The sequence below is a fragment of the Scyliorhinus canicula genome, chromosome 2, assembly GCF_902713615.1.
Source record: "Scyliorhinus canicula chromosome 2, sScyCan1.1, whole genome shotgun sequence".
NCBI classification, from domain to species: Eukaryota; Metazoa; Chordata; class Chondrichthyes; order Carcharhiniformes; family Scyliorhinidae; genus Scyliorhinus; species Scyliorhinus canicula.
The window spans coordinates 36357221-36376640 of record NC_052147.1 but is presented as its reverse complement, the minus strand read 5'-3'; the positions used below and the strand labels follow the sequence as shown (position 1 = coordinate 36376640).

Below are 19420 nucleotides of genomic sequence, written 5' to 3'. Positions count from 1 at the left end.
TATTGTACTTGGGAGCAGCTCAGATGGGCTAGACAAGACTGGTGTGCCCTCTTGGCATCATCCACCTCTCTATCCTTATCTGCCAACTTCTTTCTTAATTCTAGATTCTCTCTTTCTATATCACTGACATCCACTTTACTCATGCGATGCCTTTCCTCTAATTCTGTGCGGAGCATCCGAACGACCTCCTCTGTGCCTCGCAATTGTGCCAAGCAGGACACAATTGCCATCGGCTTACGTGCTTTACCTAAATTCCTTTTGTGAATTGCGCTCAGGTCCTCCCACCAAGTATGTCCTATACTCCCGGGGCCTGTTTCCTCATTCGAACAGAATTCGCTCCAAAGGGGCCATCCTTTCCCTTTGAGGTACTTCCTGATCTCTTGTTCCCAAACGGGACACTGACCTACTCTGCTGGTCGCTGCGACCACGAACTCTTGGGGGTGCATGAGGCGTTCCATTGCCTGCATGGCCATCTCTATCTCAATGCTCTCTCTTAAATTTAGAACAAGGGATGCTAAGGCGGTGTTATAAATTGTGGTTACGCCCCATATTGGGAGGGGTCGGAGTTAGGGCGGGAGCTGCCGGGGTCAGCAGAAGTCAGCTGGCTCACGGGAGTACTATGGAGGGAGCGTCGCGGCTAGGAGGGGTCCTAGCCTGGGGGGGATACCAGGTTGCTGCTGGATTGGCCAGGGAGGAGCTGGTGTGGGTCAGGGGGGTTGGGGTGAGGTTCTATCGCCGTGGGAAACGGGCCGAATGGGTGCTGGCCAGGGGCGAGCAGTCAATGGGCCATGGCTAGTCGACAGGGAGGGGGGCGGCTTGCCCCCTGATCCGGCTGATCACGTGGAATGGGAGGGGGTTGACTGGGCCGGTTAAGCGGGCCCGGGTGTTTTTGCATATGAAGGGGCTGAAGGCGGACGTGGCCATGCTCCAGGAGACTCACCTGAAGGTGGCGGACCAGGTCCGTCTGAGGAAGGGGTGGGTGGGGCAGGTTTTCCATTCAGGGCTCGACGCGACGAACCGGGGGGTGGCGATCCTGGTGGGGAAGAGGGTGGCGTTTGAGGTGGTGGCTGATAGTGGCGGCAGATATGTGATGGTGAGTGGTAAGCTGCAGGGGGAGAGGGTGGTGTTGGTAAATGTGTATGCCCCAAATTGGGATGATGCTGGTTTCATGAGGCGTATGTTGGGCCGCATACTTCGGACCATGCTCCGCATTGGGTGGATCTAGAGATGGGGGAGGTGCGGGACCAGCGCCCGCTTTGGCATCTGGACGTGGGGTTGTGTAGGAGGGTCCGGGGATGTATCGAGAGGTACCTCGAGGTCAATGATACTGGGGAGGTCCGGGTGGGGATGGTGTGGGAGGCTCTGAAGGCAGTGATTAGGGGGGAAGCTGATCTCCATCCGAGCACATAGGGAGAGGGGGGAGAGGGAGAGACTGGTGGGGAAGTTGTTGAGTGTAGATAGGAGGTATGCGGAGGCCCCGGAGGAGGGATTGCTTGGGGAGCGGCGTAGCCTGCAGGCCAAGTTTGACTTATTGACCACCAGAAAGGCGGAGACACAATGGAGGAAGGGGCAGGGAGCGGTCTACGAGTATGGAGAGAAGGCGAGCAGGATGCTGGAGATTGGTGGAGTGAAGGATAGGGGTGGGAATGTGGTGCGGCAGAGGGCAGAGGTCAATGGGGTCTTCAGGGACATCTACATGGAACTGTACCGGTCGGAGCCGCCGGTGGTGTGAGGGGGAATGGAGAGCTTTTTGGACAGGCTGCGATTTCCAAGGGTGCAGGAGGAGCAGGTGGAGGGACTGGTGGCGCCGATCGAGTTGGAGGAGCTGGTCAGAGGGATTGGCTACATGCAGTCGGGGAAGGCGCCGGGACCGGATGGGTTCCCGGTTGAATTTTATATGAAATACGCGGACCTGTTGGGCCCCCTGTTGGTTCGGACCTTTAACGAGGCATGGGAGGGGGGTGTTTTGCCCCCGACGATGTCACGGGCGCTGATTTCCCTGATCCTGAAGCGAGATAAGGACCCCTTGCAGTGTGGATCATATAGGCCAATTTCACTGCTGAATGTGGACGCCAATTTGCTGGCGAAGATCTTGGCCACTAGAATAGAGGACTGTGTGCCGGGGGTGATACATGAAGATCAGACGGGTTTTGTGAAGGGGAGGCAGCTGAACACTAACATGCGACGACTGCTAAATGTGATAATGATGCCGGCGGCAGAAGGAGAGACAGAGATTGTGGTGGCATTGGATGCGAAGAAGGCCTTTGATAGGGTTGAGTGGGGTACTGGTGGGAGGTGTTAGAGAGTTCGGGTTTGGGGTGGGGTTTATCAAATAGGTGAGGTTGCTGTACGAGGCCCCGATGGCGAGTGTAGCGACAAATGGGAGGAGGACCGAGTACTTCAGGCTCCACTGTGGGACGAGGCAGGGGTGCCCCCTGTTCCCCCTTGCTTTTTGCATTGCCAATTGAGCCTCTTGCCATGGCTCTCAGGGAGTCGGGGAGGTGGAGGGGTCTGGTGCGGGGTGGGGGGGGAGCTCCGAGTGTCGCTGTATGCAGATGACTTGCTGCTGTATGTAGCAGACCCGGTGGGGGGAATGCCGGAGGTGATGGAGATTCCTGCTGAGTTTGGGAGTTTCTCAGGCTATAAATTGAACCTGGGCAAGAGTGAGCTGTTTATTGTACACCCGGGAGATCAGGAGGAGGGGATTGGTAGGCTCCCGCTAAAAAGAGGGCAGTGAGGTGTTTTAGGTACCTGGGAGTTCAGGTGGCTAGGAGTTGGGGGACTCTGCACAAGCTTAATTTTACTAGGTTGGTGGAGCAGATGGAGGAGGAGTTTAAAAGGTGGGACATGCTGCCGCTGGCGGGTAGAGTACAGTCCGTTAAAATGACGGTGCTCCCGAGGTTTTTGTTTCAGTGCCTCCCCATTTTCATTCCGAGGGCCTTTTTTAGGAGGGTGAACAGCAGCATTCTGGGACTTGTTTGGGCGCACGGGACTCCGAGGGTGAGGAGGGCCTTTTTGGAGCGGGGCAGGGATAGAGGGGTGCTGGCGCTGCCCAACCTCTCTGGGTACTATTGGGCGGCTAATGTCTCGATGGTACGCAAGTGGGTAATGGATGGGGAGGGGGCAGCATGGAAACGGCTGGAGATGGCGTGCTGTGAAGGCACGAGCCTGAAGGCACTGGTAACGGCGCCGTTGCCGCTCCCTCCAACGAGGTACACTACGAGCCCGGTGGTGGCGGCTACCCTCAAAATTTGGGGGCAGTGGAGGCGGCACAGGGAGGGGGAAGTGGGGGGCTCAGTAGAGGCCCCGCTGCGGGGGAACCACCGGTTTGTCCCAGGGAACATTGATGGCGGGTTCCTGGGGTGGCACAGGGCGGGCATTGGGAAGTTGGGAGACCTGTTCATTGATGGGAGGTTTGCGAGCCTGGGTGAACTGGAGGAGAAGTTTGAGCTCCCCCCGGAAATATGTTCAGGTACCTTCAGGTCAAGGCGTTTGCTAGGCGGCAGGTGGAGGGGTTCCCTTTGCTGCCCCCACGGGGGGTAAGGGATAGGGTGCTTTCGGGGGTGTGGGTCGGGGATGGGAAGGTGTCTGACATCTACCAGGTGATGCACAAGGTGGAGGAGGCGTCGGTAGAAGGCTAAGTGGGAAGTGGAGATGGGGGATCAGATTGAGTATTGTTTAAGTTAATTTGCTTGTTGTTTATTGGGTTTGGGGGGTGGGGGTTCGTTACATGCGTTGTTACGGGTGCCTGGGGGTGTTTATTATTATTGTTCTGTTGCTATATATTTTTCAAAAAATTCAAATAAAAATTATTTAAAAAAAAAACATTTCCGAAGTATAAACGCCCGACAGTTTTTCACGACAAAATCTCTCGGTTTTACCTTATAACCCTGTTAGTTACGCATACAAAAACACACTTCCAAATTGTGAGGATTGATGTGAACTACTTGAACACTTGTGGTTTTTCCTTTTCTCAATTGGATTTCTGATTCAAATTGCTGGGTTCTCTCGGAGTGGGGGGGCCACTTCAAGTCGAGTCCCGTCAGAGTTCACCACTAAATGTTGCTCACACTCAATTGGTTCTGTTTTATTCCTAAGCTCTAGAGTCGCCAGGTATCCTTATGATACCGCCACGAGGTTCAAGTTCAAGTTCAGATCAATGACTCAATACACCAGTTAGTAAGTTCAAACAAGACACGTTTATTATTACACAGTTATTTACTACTCATGCACATAATACTAAGACTAAACTATTCCTACCACTACTAAGCCAATACTTATCTGGAATAAGGGAACTGCCGGATCAGGGAACAATGGCCTCTTGCTCTGTCCTGGATCCGCAGGCTTCCAGTTGGTGTGGACTAAACGGGTCAGGAGTGTCTATTCTCGTAGCGGGCGTTGTATGACACTTACTTGTCGGTGTAGCAATTGGCCAGGCCTCTCCTTCTCACGTTCAAGTTCCTGGAGAGCTGCTGCAAAGGTGTTCTGCAGGGAGGGCCAGCTAAGAGAGAGAGCTGGGGTCGGGGTCTCTGTCTTAAACGGTTTTGGGTTTCGCGCCCATCTGGGCGGACCCTCTAAAAACTTACAATCGATTGGGTCTCTTCCCAATCGATTGATTTGAATTTCCCCAATAACGGGGCTGTTCCTCGATCACTGGGCAGTTCTTGGGGCTGTTTGTATCTTATTGTCCGGGACTCCTGCTGGCGCCGAAGAGTCTAGCTTGGCCTTTGTTATTCTTAATTGTGTCCATTGTGCGCGGGAATCACCGGGAATCGCTCAATTAATATGCGCAGCTTGTTCGTTTCTATGCTGTCTGGTTTCTTCACAGACAGAATCCACAGAGAGGTTCTGCAACCTGCTTGCCTCTCTGACATTGCCCAATTTTCCCTGCATGCAACTCAATGTTCCATTTTATGTCAGGAAGTGGCCAGCTTCGGTGGCTACACTGGAAGCGAAGTATAGGCTGGAGCAGGGAGAAATGTTTAGATATATGCAGGTTTGAGATTTTGCCAGAAAGGAGAGACAGAGCTTCCCGGTGGAGCCAGCGCTGACGACAAGGGGACTGGAGAAGCGGGTAGTGTCAGCGGTTTACGGAGCTATTTTGGAAGAGGAGGCACCATTGTAAGGGATCAAAGCAAAGTGGGAGGAAGAGTTGGGAGAGGATATGGAGGAGGGGTTCCGGTGTGAGGTCCTCCGGAGAGTGAATGCCTCCACCTCTTGCGCAAGGTTGGGGTTGATACAGCTGAAGGTGGTATACAGAGCACACCTCATGAGGGCGAGGATGAGCCGATTCTTTGAAGGAGTAGATGATGTGTGTGAGCGTTGCCGGGGTGGGGTTGGGGGGGGTTGTGGAAGCTAATCACGTTCATATGTTTTGATCCTGTCCAAAGCTAGAGGATTATTGGAAGGTGATTATTAGGGAACTTTCTAAAGTGGTGCACGTGAAACCGGACCCGGGCCCCTGGGAGGCCATATTCGGGGTGTCGGACCAGCCAGGGTTGGAAACAGGTGCGGAGGCAAATGCAGTAGCCTTCGCCTTGTTGATCGCCCAAAGGCGGATCTTGATAGGTTGGAGAGCAACCTCTCCACCCTGTGCCCTGGCGTGGCGAGGGGACCGGTTTGAATTCTTGACTGTTGAGAAGGTTAAGTTTGAACTGAGGGGAAGGGTGGTGGGGTTCTACAATTCATGGGCATTATTCATTATGCACTTTCAAGAACTGGATAACATTGAACATTAGTTGGGGCACGTGGGTGGGAGCTGTGTGTGTTAATAGCGACTATGGGTGATCCCCAATTCCTTTTTGTCATTTGTTTGTGTGAATATGCGGGCTAATGTTTGGGGTTTGGTGGGAGGATGGGATCGTTGTTATTGATATGGGGATTGACATATTTGTTACTGATTGTTTATTGTTGGCAGGTGTAAATTTTGGAGAAAACGTGAAAAGGAGAACAAAAATATTTTTTAAAACTGGACTGGTTACATCTTCAAAGAATTCCAGCATGATGTTCTATTCATAAATCCATGCTAACTCTGTGTGATTTTGCCACTGCTTTCTAAATGTTCCGCTATAAAGTCCTTGATAATGGATTCAAGCATTTTCTCTACTACCGATGTTAGGCTTACTGGTCTATAATTCCCTGCTTTCTCTCTACCTCCCTTTTGAATATCAGAGTGACATGAGCTACCCTTCAATCTGGAGCGACAGTTCCAGAGTCTATAGAATCCCGGAAGATGACCACCAATGCATCCACTATTTCCAGAGCCACCTCCTTAAGCACTCTGGGATGCAGATTCTCAGGCCCTGGGGATTTATCCACCTTCAATCCCATCAATTTTCCCAGCACCATTTCTCTACTAATGTCAATCTCCCTCAGTTCTTCCCTTTCACTAAACGTTTCATTCTCCAACATTTCTGGTATCTGATTGGTGTCCTCTTTTCTGAAGACAGAACCAAAGTATGTATTCAATTGCTCAGCCATTTCTTTGTTCCTTATTGTGCATTCCCCCGTTTGTCTGTAGGGGCCCTAGATTTCTCTTTACCAATCTCTTTCTCTTCACATATCTATAGAAACTCTTAGTGTCAGTCTTTATGTTCCCTGCAAGCTTCCTTTCGTACTGTACTTTCCCCTTCTTAATCAATCCCTTTGTCCTTCTTTACTGAATTCTAAACTGCTCCCAATCCTCAGACCTATTATTTTTCTTGGCCAAACTGTATGCTTCTTCCTTGTATCAGTCTTCGGAGCACGGCTCCTTCTTCAGGTTCTTTCACCTGAAGAAGGAGCCGTGCTCCGAAAGCTCGTGTTTGAAACAAACCTGTTGGACTTTAACCTGGTGTTGTAAGACTTCTTACTGTGCTCACCCCAGTCCAACGCCGGCATCTCCACATCCTTGTATCAGATACTGTTGGTGAGAAAATTCTGTCTCTCACATATGATTGTGGGACATGTTGGTGGGAAATCCTGATTTTTACAATATATATCTAATTCTTAACTATGTTGCAAATTGTATCTAACTCTGCAGTTTGATGTACTTGATGTGTCTGCTCCTGGAATAACAGCCCTGTGTGCAAAACAAATGACTCATCGCCAGGTGCGTATTCAGAGAAAATGGACTACAGTATTAACAAACTTTGCCCAAGTCTGAATGCCTTAAAGATGTCCCTGCTCTGCCCGGCTAGCCACAAGCTGAAGAATTAGCATCAACAGGAAAAGGCTATAGATTACAAACTAATAACCATTTATGGCATGGACTGAGATAATGGAGGACTAATTAGTTGCATGTAATGAATTGTGCATGAATAAAGGTGATTGGCTGTATGTAAATGAGATTACAAACTGATTTTGCTTTAGAATCAGTGTATTAACCCTTGTGAACCTTAGCTCAAGTGAGAAAGAGTGCTGTCCAGAAGGCTGCAGAACCTCAGGCCTTTCTCCCAGAATTCTGATATAATAAACGCATCCTCAGGCCTTCAAGTAAATATTTTCACCTCTAACGGATACTATTTCTAATTTCCTTTGTCAGCCCTGGATTGGCCCTCTTACCACCTTTGCTTTTGTGCCAGATAGGAATGAACAGTTGCTGTAGTTCCCCCATGCGTCCCTTTAATGTTTGCCATTGTCGATCAACTGTCATCCCTTTAAGTAACTCTCCCCAATCTATCAAGGCCAACTCATCCTCATATCTTCATAGTTCTCTTTTTTAAGATTCAGCACCCTGGTCTCCGAATCAACTACTTCACTCTTCATCCTGATAAAAAATTCTATCATGTTATGGTCGCTCATCCCCAAGGGATCTCGTACAGCCAGATTGACAATAATGCCATTCTATTACACAGTACCCAGACTAAGATGGCATGCTCTCTCGTTGGTTCCTTCACACATTGGTCAAGAAAACCATCCCATATACACTCCAGGAATTCCTCCTCTACTGCATTGTGGCTAATTTGAGTTGCCTAATCTATGTGAAGATTAAAATCACCAGTGATCACCGATATTCTCTTGTTACATGCATTTCTTCTTTCTTGTTTAATGCCATTCCCAACCTCACCACTGCAGTTTGGCGGTCCATATATGACACCCACTAATGTTTTTTGTCCCTTGGTATTTCTGAACTCTACCCATACAGATTCCACATTGTCAGAGCCAATATCCTTTCTTACTAATGTGTTAATTTCCTCTTTAACCAGCAGTGCCACACCACCACCTTTTCTTTTATGACTGTCCTTTCTAAATACTGAAAACCCTGGGACATTCAGTTCCCATCCCTGTTCACCCTGCAGTCATGTCTCCGTAATCCCAATTATATCATACCCATTTATATCTATTTGCGCGATTAGTTCATCCACTTTATTGCAACTGCTCCATGCATTAAGGTACAGAGCATTTAAATTTGCCTTTTTCACAATGTTTGCCTTACTCCCAATATTTTTCTCTACTGCCATGTTTGAATTTTGTCCTTGGTTTCTCCACCTATCATTTTTCTTCTCCACTTTTCTACCTTTTGTTTTTGTCCTTGCTCCCTCTTTCTCTGACTCCTTGCATATGTTCCCATCTCACTGGCATATTAGTTTAAACCCTCCCCAACCGCTCTAGCAAATAGCTCCCCAGGACATCAGTCCCAGTCCTGCCCAGGTGTAACCCATCCAGTTTGTACAGGTCCCATCTCCGCCAGATTTGTCTAGAGATGCATGATACATTCAGTACTGCAGTCAACTCAGCACACCCAAGTAAAAATTACAGTTCTTGTAGTGGGCCAATTTCAAATAATTCTCTTTAAAACAAACTGTTTAGAAATAACATTTATTTGGACAATTTTAATTAAAACATTTTCAGCTTCTGAATTTTAGCTAAATTTCCATCTTTTTCTGTACAACTTCACAGAAGCTAAATGAGAAAATCCAGTAACAATGTTCCTTCCAATGGCCACTTAGACTAGTTAAAATTATGAAAAAATGTTATTAATATGCTTACAAATACAATATGGAACGATTGTAACCATAATCTTTGGAAGTTTAGATAAATCATAATTCTACAACTGCATCAGCCATGGCGTACAGGTGCTCTACCCAGGAGGTCCCAAAAGGTTGACAACCAGGCTGAACATAGAAGGTTCAGAGGGGAACTGAAAAAGCAAATAAGCAAAGCAAAGAGGGAGTATTCAAAGAGACTGGCAATCAACATAAATGAGAACAAAGTCTACTATAGGAATATAAATAGTAAAAGGGTGGTAATAAGGAGGAGTTGGGGCGATTAGGAACCAAAAAAGGGGATACGTATGGAGGCAGAGGGCATAGCTGAGTTACTTAAATTAATACTTCCCATCTATAGTGTTCAATTCTGGTCGCCACACTACCAGGATGTGGAGGCATTAGAGAGGGTGCAGACGAGATTTACCAGGATGTTGCCGGGTATGGAGGGCATTAGCTAGGAGGAGAGGTTGAATAAACTTGGTTTGTTCTCACTGGAATGACAGAGGTTGCAGGGCAACCTGATAAGAGGTCTACAAAACTATGATGGCAATAGGCAGAGTGGATAGTCAGAGACTTTTTCCCAGGGTAGAGGGATCAATTTCTAGGGGGCATCGGTTTCAGGTGCAAGGGGCAAGGTTTAGAGGAGATGTACGAGTTAAGTTTTTTTTTTTACACAGAGGGTAGTAGATGCCTGGAACTCGCTGCCAGATGTGATGAAAGCAGGGACGATAGTGACGTTTAAGGGGCATAGGATGGGAATAGAGGGATACGGACCCCGGAAATGTAGAAGATTTTAAGTTTAGACGGGCAGCGTGGTCGGCACAGGCTTGGAGGGCCGAAGGGCCTGTTCCTGTGCTGTACTTTTCTTTGTTCGTACTCCCCATCTGTCTTTTCCAAGGGAGGCGCTGCTACCCAGTCCATGGTGAAAGAGGAGGAAATCCAGTCAACAGAATGGTTTAAAAAAACTATTAAGAAGATGTTAGACAAGCTGTGTTTACTTAATAGTTAATATCCCACAAGGGCCAGTGAGATTCATCCAAGGATACTGAAATGGAGTGGAATTTACGGAGACACTGGCCATAATCTTTCAGGCTTCCTTAGGCTCAAGGTGCTGCCAGGGGACTGGAGAACTGCAAACGTTACACCCTTGTTCAAAGTGATACTTTTAAATACAGGCAGCTTATCCAACACCTCCTCCTCCTTAACACTTTTAAACATAGAAATTCAATGCAGAGAAGTGTGAAGTGATTCATTTTTGTAGGAAGAAAGCAAAGAGACAATATAAATTATAGCATACAATTTGAAAGGGGGCAGAGCTCACACAGAGGGTGGGGTTCACATGGAGGGTGGTGCAAGGGGTGGAGCTCGCAGGCAAGGGCGAGACTTGTCAGGGCGAGTGAGCGTCAGCATGTTTCTACCAGCAGGAACAGAGAGACCAGGGTGTATATGTGCATAAGTCATTGAAGGTGGTAGGCCAGGTTGAGAGAGCAGTTAATAAAGCATACAGCATAGAGTTCAAGAGCAAAGCGGTTATGTTGAACTTACATAAAGTTTTGTCTCGAGAGAGTTAGAATACAAGAACAGGGATGTACTTCTGCGGCTTTAAGATTTGGCTCAGACGCCATTTGGAGTACTGAGAGCAGTTTTGGGCCCTATATCAAAAGAGGGATGCGCTGGCCTTGGAAAGGGTCCAGAAGAGATTCACAAGAATGATCCCTGTAATGAAGAGCTTGTCATATGAGGGTCGGCTGAGGCCGCTGGGTCTGTACACAAAGAAGAACAATACAGCACGGGAACAGGCCCTTTGGCTCTCCGAGCCTGTACCAGTCATGATACCAACCTTGGCCAAAACCCTCAGCACTTCCTTGTGTCAGATCCCTCTATCCATGTATTTGTCAAGATGCCTTTTGAACGCTGTTAATATATATCTGCTTCCATGCCATCCCATCAGGGAATTGAACCCCGGTCTCCCGCGTGACATGCGGGGATACTAACCACTATACCAACTACTCGTTGGGAATTTAGAAGGATATGGGGGGGGATCTTATTGAAACTTACACGATACTGCGAGGCATGGATAGGGTGGACGTAGAGAGGATGTTTCCACTTGTAGGAAAAACTAAAACCAGAGGGCACAACCTCAGACTGAAGGGACAATCCTTTAAAACAGAGATGAGGAGGAATTTCTTCAACCAGAGGGTGGTGAATCTGTGGTACTCTTTGCAGCAGAGGGCTGTGGAGGCCAAATCACTGAATGCCTTTAAGGCAGAGATAGAAGGGACGGCACAGTGGTTAGTACTGCTGCCTCAGGCGCTGAGGACCCAGGTTCAATCCCAGCCCTGGGATCGAATCCCAGTCTGTGTGGAGTTCGCACATTCTCCCCGTGTCTGCATGGGTTTCACTCCCACACCCCAAAGACGTGCAGGTTAGGTGGATTGGCCATGCTGAATTGCCCCTTAATTGGGTACTCTAAATTTAAAAAGACAGAGATAATCTTTATTGTCACAAGTAGGCTTACATTAACACTGCAATGAAGTTACTGTGAAAAGCCCTTAGTGGCCACATTCCGGCACCTGTTTGGGTACGCAGAGGGAGAATTCAGAATGTCCAAATTAGAGAGGTAGATTCTTGATTAATAAGGGGATCAGGTGTCATGGGGAGAAGGCAGGAAAATGGGGATGAGAAAAATATCAGCCATGATTAAATGGAGGAGCAGCCTCGATCGTCCGAGTGGCCTAATTCTGCTCCTTTGTCTTTTGGTCTTATGGTCAACTGAAGTATTGTTCGCAGTTCTGGGTGTTGCATTTTAAGAAAAGCGTGAAGGCATTGGGCAGTGCAGAAAAGATTCACGAGAATGGTTTCAGGGATAAGGAAATTCAAGTATTAATGTAGATTGGAGAAGTTGGGACTGTGGGAAAAAGAGGCTGAGAGGAGATTTGATAAGAGGTATTCAAAATTCTGAAGGGTCTGGGAAGACTAGGTAGGGAGAAACTGTTCCCACTCTTGAACAGATCGAGAATGAAAGAGCACTAATTTCAAGTAATTAGCAAAAGAAGAGAAAAACATGTGATAGTCAAGGTCTGGAATCCACTGCCTGAATGTGTGGTGGAGGCAGATTCGATTGCAGCATTATCTGCAACTGTTAACTGTTATCTGAAAGCAAAGAATGTGTAGGGTTATGGGGAGAATGGCACTTAGGGAATTGCTCATATAGAGAGCTGGTGCAGACACAATGGGCAAATGGCCTCCTTCGAGACCAATGTGATTCTGGGGCAACACACTAGAGCATTGATATGAACTGTATAAAAGTGCAATAAAAGAAGTATATTACAGAGGAAGGGGAGAGATTGTGCGTAGAGACCAGTGGGGGCAGTCAGTGGTACTGGAGTTGGGGAAGTGGACCAAATCAAGTATCAAAAAGGCCAAGAAGGGCTGAATGCCCACACGTAACTCTGTATCCCCTAAAATTGTTTTGGTTCACATAGCGAATGATCGTTTGAGTAGTTACAGCGCACTGACATTTCAGAATCATATTTCGGCTTGGGGGTGGGGAGGTGAGACAACTTGCACACTGAAAGTTGTTTGGGGGGGATACGGTTGCACACTTCTTAGTGACATGCAATGATTGCAACTTTTACCTTTAAATCCAACCTGCAACCTGGGTGAGACACCGAGCCACCACCATACGTGCAAAAATGTGCAATATTTTTATTATTGTACATCCCGATTAAACTTTTCGCTTGTTTAATTCCCGATTTGTAATAAGAGGACAGTGCAAAATTCACCAGGAGATCTTGGCGTTGCGAGCCTTTTAAAAGGAACGACTGTACGAACAAAACAAATTTCTAAAACACAGTTGTGTGATGTGCCTTCATAAAATAAAGCTGCACAGAAATTCACTTCGGCTGAATTACGAGCGGATTAGATCTGTCTGTACGTGTATATATACAAACAGAGAGGGAGAGAGATCGGACCGGTCTCAGAAACCCAAAGTGAATTTTGTAATGAAGGAGTGGCTGAGGATGTTTACAAAGCTGCACTAGAGTGAGGCCCAGTGTCAAACACACCTCCTGCAGCCAGTAAACTCCAGGGAAGTTGTAAAGCGAATTCACGCCGCAGGCTCCTGCTTAATATTATCGTTAATATCATTTTTGTTTTACCTCTCGGGCTGGCAATATCCTTTCCCCGTCTGCTTCAAGTAGTGGACGTCGCATGTCGTTCCCACAACAGTCACGCCATAAGGCACAGTGATAGCATCCATATCACCATCGGCCACTCGCCGTAAACATGTCCCACCACCGCTGCCCCCCTCGCTGCCCTGCTCGTGTTATTGTGCAACGTCACCAGCCGTCCCGGCGCACACCGCGCCACACCCCCATCAGTAGCGGGGCGGAGCTCATTCTGAGGGGGCGGAGCTTATAGATGGGGAGGAGCTCATACCGAGGGGGCGGAGCCCATGCTGAGGAGGCGGAGCTCATACTGGGGGGGTGGAGCTCATACTAAGGGGGCGGAGCTCATCCTAATGGGGCGGAGCTCTTACTGGGGGGGCGATATTATCCTGGGGGAGAGGAACTCATACTGGGGGGGGGGAGCGGAGAGGTCACACTGACGGGTGGAACTCATCCTGAGGGGGGGGTGGAGCTCCTACTGACGGGCGGAGCTCATCCTGAAGAGGGAGCGGAGCTCAACCTGAGCGGGCGGGGCTCATGCTGGGGGGCGGAGCTCATCCTGAGGGGGGGCGGAGCTCATCCTGAGGGGGGGCGGAGCTCATCCTGAGGGGGGCGGAGCTCATCCTGAGGGGGCGGGACCCATGCTGGGGGGCGGGACCCATGCTGGGGGGCGGGACCCATGCTGGGGGGCGGAGCTCATCCTGAGGGGGCGGGGCTCATGCTGGGGGGCGGAGCCATCCTGAGGGGGGCGGAGTTCATCTTGAGGGGGAAGGCGTTCATCCTGAGGGGGCGGAGCCCTTTCTGAGGGGGCGGAGCTCATCCAGGGAGCGTTCACCCTGGAGGAGGGGCGGTGCTCGCGCGGAGGGTGGGGTAAGGGCTGGTGTTCCGAGGAGCTGGCGGCAAGGGCGGGACCTGGCTGGGTGTGTGAGCTTCAGCACGTTTCTACCAGCCTGGGGTTTGCTGCAGTTTGCGATAAATTGGCACCAACAGCAGCTCAGACGGACACCTGGCTGTGCATTGTAAGGTGCCAGCAGCAGGATTTCGTGAAAAAAGATTTAGCTAATTTCTCTCCCCCCCCCCCCCCCCCCAACCAATCTGTTTGCCTTATCTGACACTTCTTCAATTCTCAGAGAAAACTGTAAGAAGTCTTACAACACCAGGTTAAACTGGTTGGGTGTATTGGGTTCCTCTGGGAACCAGTTGCCTCAATTGTCCCTTTTGCTGCTATTGCTTGATGGTTGGCAGAGATATACGTGTGATTGAACCCTGCCATGGAAGTTTCTTCAATCAGAAAATCCAGTCTTAGGAATCCGGAACTCAGAACGGTCTGTACATGGAGGCTCCAGATTTCAATAGCCCTATTAATGGGGCCATTCGTTTCTTCAAGCAGTCTTTTTGACTTTAGCGCCATGCAACAGCTTCCTCAGTTACTCCCTGGCTTCCATGGCCTAAGGATCGTGCATTATCTAAGGCTCTCCAAAGTTTTGGGGCCTGCAGTGAAGTGCAAAAAGTGATTCCCATTGAAGGTAATGCGCAGATCTGCAGATGATGTCAACATAGTCATCAATCAGCAGCAGTCGTAATATAAAAAGGCATTCTGCATTAAATTTAAAGTTGTGAATATCCATGCAAAATTAAGGAAGGATAATAAATTGACCGGAAGAAACCAATAGATGATTGGAAGAAAACAATAGTGGCAGGATCAGTCAGAGTGAGCATGGATTTATGAAGGGAAAATCATGCTTGACAAATCTGTTGGAATACTTTGAAGAGGTAACCAGTACAGTCGACAAGGGGGAGCCAGTCGATGTGGTATATTTGGACTTTCAAAACGCGTTTGACAAAGTCCCGCATAAGAGATTATTGTGCAAAATTAAAGCGCATGGGTTTGGGGAAAATATATTGAGGTGGATAGAAACTGGTTGGCAGAGAGGAAACAAAGAGTAGGGTAGTGGAGTACCGCAGGGATCAGTGCTGGGACCCCAGCTATTCACAATATATATTAATGATTTGGATGAGGGAACAAATTGTAACATCTCAAAGTTTGCAGATGATACCAAGTTAGGTGGGAGGGTGAAATGTGACGAGGATTCAGGGATCCTACTGCTTGATGTGGACAAGTTGGACGAGTGGGCAAACCAATGGCAGATGCAGTATAATTTGGGTAAGTGTGAGGTTATCCATATCGGAAGCAAATTAGGATGGCAGATTGCTACCTGAATGGTTGTAAATTGGGAGAGGGGAGTGTGCAGCGGGACCTGGGTGTCCTTGTGCACCATTCGCTGAAGGTAAGCATGCAGGTACAGCAGGCGGTAAAGAAGGCCTTCATTGCAAGAGGCTTCGAGTATAGAAGCAGGGATGTGTCGCTGCAATTGTACAGTGCCTTGTTAAGGCCACACTTGGAGTATTGTGTGCAGTTTTGGTCTCCTTCTCTGAGGAAGGATGTTCTTGCCCTCGAAGCGCAGCAAAGGTTTGCCAGACTAATTCCAGGGATGGCGGGACTGTCTTCTGAGGAGAGATTGACTAGGTTGGGATTGTTCTCGCTGGAGTTCAGAAGAATGAGGGGGAATCTCATAGACTTATAAAATTCTAGCAGCACTAGACAGGGTAGATGCAGGGAAGATGTTACCAATGATAGGTGTGTCCAGAACCAGGGGTCACAGCCTGAGGATTCGGGGTGAACCATTTCGGACAGAGATAAGGAGACACTTCTTCACACAAAAAGTGGTGAGCCTGTCGAATTTATTAACGCAGGAAGTAGTTGCTGCTAAAACTGAATATATTCACGAGGAGGCTGGATATAGCACTTGGGGAGAATGGGATCAAAGGCTATGGGGAGAAGGCAGGATTAGCCAAAAGGCCACCTCCTGCTCCTGTCTTCTATGTATGTGATGTACCATCAATTGGACGCGAGACACGATGAAGATCCAAACTGTGGCTTTAATCAGCTAGTTGTTAGCCCGGTGGTCGACTACAGAGAAAGGCCGACCACCGGGAAACCTGGGTACTTATACCCCGCCTCGGAGGCAGGGTCTACTTGCCTCTCGACCAATTGGTGAGCAGTGACATGACTAGTCCCAGCCAATCAGACGAGAGGCACATGACCAGCCAGAGCCAATGGGAAACCAATGCTCTGTACCAATGGCAGTGCTCCCACTCATATCACCACAATATGTATGTATGATTGAGTTATGTTTGGTTAGGATAACCTATCAAACAGTGTATTATAGTGTTGCTCGTTCTGGGTAAGTGTGCTTAACACTCGATTTGCCTCTGTTTCGTTACTTAGCTCTGGAGTCGCCAGGTATCGTTAAGATACCGCCACAAGTTTCAAGGTCAAGTTCAAAGCAATAAACCATACACCAATTAGTAAGTTCAAACAACTGAGTTTATTATAATACAATAATAATACTACCCATGCACACGCTAAGATGATTAAACTATTCATACCACTAAATAAACCAATACTTATCTTAAAGGGAACTGCCGGATCAGGGGACAAGGCCTCTTGCTCTGCTCTGGTCCGCAGACTTCAGGTTGGTACGGGTTAAAAAGGGGTCAGGAGTGTTTATCTCTGGTAGCGATCGTTGTGAGACACTTACTTGCTGGCGGCTGCTGTCCCAAACCTCTCCTCTCTCTCGGTCAAGGTCTTCTTTGGCAAAAGCTGGTCGAGGTGCTGGTCCAGAGAGGAGGGCTGGTCAAGAAGAACGAACTAAGTGTGGGACCTGTCTTTTATAGGTCCTAGGGCTTCGCGCCCTTTTGGGTGGACCCTTTACCTGCTGGGAATCGATTGGGTCTCTTCCCAATCGATTTGTTTGAATCCCCCTAATACTGAGGCTGTCTCTCGGCTACTGGGCGGGCCTTCAGGTGCTTTGTTTTCGAACCCCGCTAGTGCCGGGGTGTCTGGTTTCCCATACACTGTTGCAATCACTTCTCTATTTGTGTCCATTGTCCCTGGGATCGTTCCATTACTATGTTAACTATCCCGGAGATTGCCTCATTAGTATGCGGAATGTTCGTTTCGGTGCTGTCTGCTCTCTTAGCAGACAGAGTACACATTGGCTTGGTGCAGCCTGCTTGTGCTGCAAACATTGTCCATTTTAACCTGCAAGCTTTGCGTTCCTCCATTTTGTATTGAGGGAATGGACAACTTTGGTGGCTACAATAGATTGTTGCTGGAACTATAATTGTTTTTAGTTTATATCAATGGCTTGGAATTAGAAACCATGATAACTTGTAAAATTTATCAATGATACTAAACAATACTAAACAATCGGAGGAGACAGAAAACTACAAAAAGAATGGGATTAATTATGTAAATTGCCAGACAAGTGTTACAATCCCAGTTGGTGTTACAGCTGGATGGGAAGATCCTGTAAATTTTGACTTTTTTTCATAAAACACGGAGGAACAGAGTCACAGGACCATTAATTAGTTTTAGCAACAAGAAAAGAATGTTAAACATGATAAATTGGATTATTATACAATACTCCTTTACTCCTCCCTTAGTTTAATAAATATACAGATATAAGGATTAACATGGTGTTCAAAGTACATCTTCAGGCACAATGGTCTCATTAACACAAAAAGTTCATTTTAAGCACACAGGATGATTGGTCAAGAACACACCCCACTGTGAACCTACTTAAGTGTCTGTGGTTTACTCCTCAAAATCCCCCCCAAATGAATGTCACATCAGAGTTTTCAAACTCCACTCCCAAAAACACGTATGCGGGAAAGTATGCATTCTGAAATCCAGTCCAGGTGTTACAACTGACACTTTCAAACAAAGCTTCCATTCCACTTTTAACAATAAATACAGTCCAGGATTTCACACCAATCCCTTTAAGATTTCTTTGTCTTGAGGATACCAGTGGCGGCATGTAGGAGGAAGTCGCACGTTGCTCGAGGCTTGATTTTTTAAGAACTTTATGCCCAATCCCAGGGGCAATTTTTCAACAAATGAGTACAGAAAGACAAGGACTGAGGGGGGAATGTCCAAAAACCAAAAGAAAGCCACCATGAAGAAGTGGGCGAGCAAAAGGATCTGCTCGGCTACTGGAAAGATGGTTGAGGCTGGGTCGCTCGGTGAGGCTGCACTGTTCACGTCAGAAAAGATGACTGAGGTGATTGTCGTGGAGTTCAAAAAGTAGTTTGCAAAGCACATATAGGTGATGAGGAAGGAGATAATGGCGGCAATGAGGGTACTGGTGGAGGAGGTGATTGCCCCGGTGAAAGTAGCGGTGTCGAAGGCATCAGCCAGGGTGCAGGGTGAGAAACTGAAAGGGGTGGTGGAGGGCTTGTTGCAACACAGCGATCAGCTCACCTCAATGGGTGAGGAGCTGCAGAGGGTGGCGGAGGCCCACAAAAGTCTGCGGGCGAATGTGGAGGACCTCGAAAACAGATCTAGATCGCAAAATCTGAGAATCGTTGGCCCAAGGCCGACTGAGTACTTTGCCAAGATGTTGGCGGAGATATTGGAGGAAGGAGAGGATCTCTCCCGGTATGAACTGGATCGGGCACATAGGTCGTTGAGGCCTAAAGCAAAGGAGAATGAGCCACCAAGAGCAGTGATTATTTGTTTCCATAGGTACCACGTGAAGGAGAAGGTCCTGAGTTGGATGAAGCAGAAGCGGGAGGTACAGTGGACTGGAGCTGGTATACACAGATACCAGGACTTAACCGTGGAGTTGACGAGGAAACAGGCAGCCTTCGGCCAAGTGAAGACAGCACTGTATAACAACGGTGTGCAATTTGGCATGGTGTATCCAGATAAGTTGAGGGTGACCTACAACTCCAAAGACTTTTACTTTGAGATGATGGAAGCGGCAGAGGCGTTTGTGAAGGCAGAAGGACTGGGGCAGAAGTGAGAAATGGAACTGAGGATTGGCCTTGGACTGAGGGTAGGGGGGATGAGATATTGTTTATAGTTCTATTTTGTATTTCATGTTGTTATATGTCTTAAATGGGGGGGGGGGAAATTGCCTATTTGAGTAAGGTAGGAGATGGAATTCTTTGCAATGTTGGTTTTCTGGGGTTTGTGTGTTTGCACTGGGTTTGTTTTTTTGAAGGGGATTTCTTTGTTTTCCTGGACAGGGTAGGGGGGGTGGGGAGTGGTGCCTGGGCAGCAAACTCAAGCTGGCTAGTGAACGGGAGTGTGGTGGGGGGAGGGGCTGCGGTCATTGAAGCCTGGTCGAACAGGTTTCATTGGGCCTGGTAGGTGTGAAAAGGGGGGGAGGGGACCGATACTGGGTGAGGTGTTTTCGAGAGGAAGTGGATGGG

The 19420-nt window shown here is 48.2% G+C and overlaps 1 protein-coding gene across 4 annotated transcripts in view; it reads right to left on the bottom strand.

Moving 5' to 3' along the window:
- c2h14orf28 (chromosome 2 C14orf28 homolog) overlaps window positions 1–13318 on the bottom strand; it is a 53891-nt gene extending 40573 nt beyond the window's left edge. Inside the window, exon 1 of one of the 4 annotated variants that reach the window (XM_038776226.1) lies at window positions 13130–13318. Coding sequence is in view for 2 of the 4 variants with exons in the window: in XM_038776245.1 (XP_038632173.1) it covers window positions 13130–13230 (101 nt within the window). In the remaining 2 variants the exon portion in view is untranslated. The remainder of the gene's footprint in view (window positions 1–13129) is intronic. The other 3 variants (XM_038776245.1, XM_038776216.1, XM_038776237.1) reach the window with 3 other exon arrangements.
- Window positions 13319–19420: the final 6102 nt, after the last annotated feature.